At 51.7% G+C, this 3,373-nt stretch overlaps 1 protein-coding gene across 1 annotated transcript; it reads right to left on the minus strand.

The window, feature by feature from the left end:
- Window positions 1-278: 278 nt before the first annotated feature.
- On the minus strand, window positions 279-2,013 carry LOC112589405 (uncharacterized). Its single transcript, XM_025302548.1, has one exon. The coding sequence runs from the start codon at window positions 1,929-1,931 to the stop codon at window positions 936-938; it is 996 nt and encodes a 331-aa protein (XP_025158333.1). The 5' UTR covers window positions 1,932-2,013; the 3' UTR covers window positions 279-935.
- Window positions 2,014-3,373: the final 1,360 nt, after the last annotated feature.

The raw sequence follows: 3,373 nt of genomic DNA on the forward strand, positions 1-3,373 counted from the left end.
CGTAATCAGCTAATTTGAACATAAGACTCTATCGTCGACGATGTGTCGTCGATGACGTCGAGAAACAAACAGTTCAGTATGATATTTTGAAGACGAGGTGTCATTGATCGTATCTCTGAAAGTCGGTTTCATAAAACTATAATATTATCCCTGAAGAATAGATAACGACAAGGTACGAATGGGATTATTTTCGCGTCGACACATTACGATCGTTCGCTTGTTTGAAACTCATACTCAACAACGAGAGTCGAAAATTACATTTACTTCAACATCCCGAAAATAATAACGCGCGAATCTTCAACGGATTCGCTTTTTTCAACAGATCAATCAAGGCCGTAACGAAAGATCCAGAAAGCCTTGGCCGATAACGTCATCGATATTACGCTTTTCATTTATGTGCCATGCGAGCCGAGAGGCCGAGAGTGACTCGTTTAGTTAATAAAGTCTCGATTCCCAGTTCGCTCGTTAATTCACCTCAGCTGACAAGCTGTCTCGTTCTCGGTATCCCGACAATTCGTCATTACCTGCGGACGTTGTCTGTCGGAGGCAGGACGCGCCTTGTTCCCGCCAAGGAATTGTGCGCGGCGATCTCTCAATCCACGTCTCCCCCAAAGTCGCTAGGAAATCCACGTTAGTCCGGCATTCGTTTCATCGTGAAATCAGAGTCTCACGCGGATGAGAGATCGACCTTGACGACTTCAGCCTTCGTTGCGGTTTCTCGACTGGAGCTTTCCGGAAAGATTCAGGATCACGAAAATCCTCGAGTTTCTTCTTCGTTCCCCGGGCCCTTCTCGAAACTCGCAACGGCTCCCACGCCGTTATATATTCCGCGATCTCCTGCGAGGAGACTCTAAGTTATCGCGGTGACTCGCATCCAGAGATGCGACGTCGATGATGTTCGTTCTCTTTTCCAGAGGAGAGTCCGAGCCGGACGTTCATTCGCGCTGTAGCAGCTCGTAGAGCGCGGCGATATAGGTTTGCGCCATTTGTAGCGTCTCGAACTTACTGAGCTTCCGGTCGTTACCGAGGCTGGGCACGACGTCCCGCAGTCTGTCGAAAGCGTCGTTCAAGCTGTTCATCCGCCTCCTTTCTCTGGCGTTCGCCGCTAGTCTCCTCTTCCTCAGCACCTCGATACCAGGCGCACTGTTCTTCATCTTTTGCATCGCGTCCTTGGACTTCTGGCCGGCATAGTCCGCCGGCAGAACGTGGAGCCCGTCGTTCCGCTGATGATATCGCGATTGATCGCACTTGATCTGCTGGCCGTTCGTCGTCAGACCGACATCGTTCCTCTGCACGGTGTATGTGGCGCCCAAGTAAAGCACATCCGTTCGCTGTGCGTAAGGGTGACCCTCGTTCCGCGACATGAAGCCGCTATTTTTCGCATAACTCTTCGTCGCAAAGACAGCCTCCTGGCTCTGAGTGTAATCGGCTCGGGAATTAGCGAAGACACCAACGGGATGATGATGCTCCATCTTCGGAGCGTATCCCGTCGGATCCTGCTTGCTCGCGGCGCCTTCGTTGAAGCCCATTCTAGACGGAACGTCGCCATAGTTCACGCACTGGTCGTTCATTCTGAAGATGACCTTGGAGTGGTGGTCCTTGACGCTCTTGGCGCCGTTGCCGTTCAACGGCTGATGCTCGTTACCGCGGCAGCCTTCCTGATAGTAACCCTCGTAGAAATCGGCGAAATTAAAGCCCGCGGTCACATGCAGACTGCCATTGGGGGCACCGCCAATTTCCTGGTACTCTTGCTGCTGGTGACTGTCCACGGAGCTGACACTGCCGCAGCTGCTGCCCCTGGAACGCGGCGGCTGCGGGTAGATCTCCTGGTGGTGCCAGTTACTGCGCGGGTTCGACTCCGGGCTGCTCGCGGACCCGTAACCCTCGGAGTCCAGGAGGTCGTACTGCTGGAAGGTCGCGTAGGAGGTCATTCTCGTGTGCGCGCGTTCAATGAATTTGATCTCCTTCGATCACCTGTGGCGATCTTATATCATAATGCGCGATCGAAGCGATCCCGGAGCGAATGGACGTCCCTTTCAAACGAGCGTCATCGTTTCTTTCTCTACATTTGATTGTCAATCCCGTGATCGAACGACTGATTATTCGTTCGATAAATCGATCGATGTCAACGACGATGTCGATAGGTACGTCGTCGAGGGAAATTGCCGAGGGAGTTGCGAGAATCGCGATATCTCTTCGTCGCGTTTACGTTGTTCTCGACGACTGGCACGTCTGTCAACCGTTCTGTCAGGCTTCCGTTTCTGAGGCTCTCCGGGATCCTTCTTCTGGATCGCCGTGTATGCTTCGCGTACGGAAGCGTTGCGTAAACTGGCTTTACCTGGCGATCTCGTGGTCTGGACCATGCTGCCCGGTTTTCTTGAGGCTCGCTGGTGGGGGACCGAGACGGACGGACCGACGGACGGACGAACTCCTGGGACCTACGTGGAAGGGGATCCCCGAGGAGTGGAAGGGGTCCACGGGGAAGTGGGCATCTCTTTGTAGAAGCCGCGCGACCGGACACGCCCCTCGTCTTCCTTCGTCTCTTCGCTGGAGGCTCCACCGGGCTCTCTGACGGAGTCAAAAGGCGATCGGCGAAAAAAGAAAAGCGCTCGATCAAGTGGCACGCACACGGTCACGGGACCGACCGACCGAGCGACCGACCGACCGACCGGGCGCCGCGTTCTTGACATTGGCGATGTGCAGTCGGCCGGCGAGCCACGGTTTCACGTACCCCACGCGCTCTTCTCGCGCTAATTGGATTTTGTTTCTCCCTTTTCTCGCGCGTTGCATCTCACGCGGACCGGCGACACTCGTGATTCTCCTTTCAAAGAACCGCGTGGCGTCGCGCCGATTCAATACGATTTAATCGCCGCTCAATCTCCAAACTTCCTCCGTCCCGTCGCTTGGTCTCACCTCCATCCTAGAGTGGTTGCTTCTGTTATTAATTATATCTCTCGGTTATTTGCACCTAATCGTCACGAAGTGTACCTGGAAGTATCGCGCGATATCTTAATAACGCACTTTCGGACATTCTTAGTTTGGGGGCCGAAGATGGAAATATGGACGGGTCGTAATACAGACGAAGCCGTCGAGTTTGAAACGATTAATATCGGCTAGTGATTTTGCGTAAATAGTAACTACCACTAGGACTTTCAATCATTGGCGTGGTGTCGATATATTTGAGTATTATAACTATTGATTATTCCAGGGTTGAGAAAATTACTTTGTAAAAGTATCTAGTTACAGTTACAGTTCTTTCACTGAAACAGTAATTAGTTACAGTTACAAGTTATTGACCTTCAAAAAAAACATGTTATAGTTATTTAGAAAGTAACGAGTCGTTATTTTTCAGTTACTTTTTTACTTAATAATT

This window comes from Harpegnathos saltator, unplaced genomic scaffold (genome assembly GCF_003227715.2).
Source record: "Harpegnathos saltator strain DR-91 unplaced genomic scaffold, Hsal_v8.6 scaffold498, whole genome shotgun sequence".
NCBI lineage: Eukaryota > Metazoa > Arthropoda > Insecta > Hymenoptera > Formicidae > Harpegnathos > Harpegnathos saltator.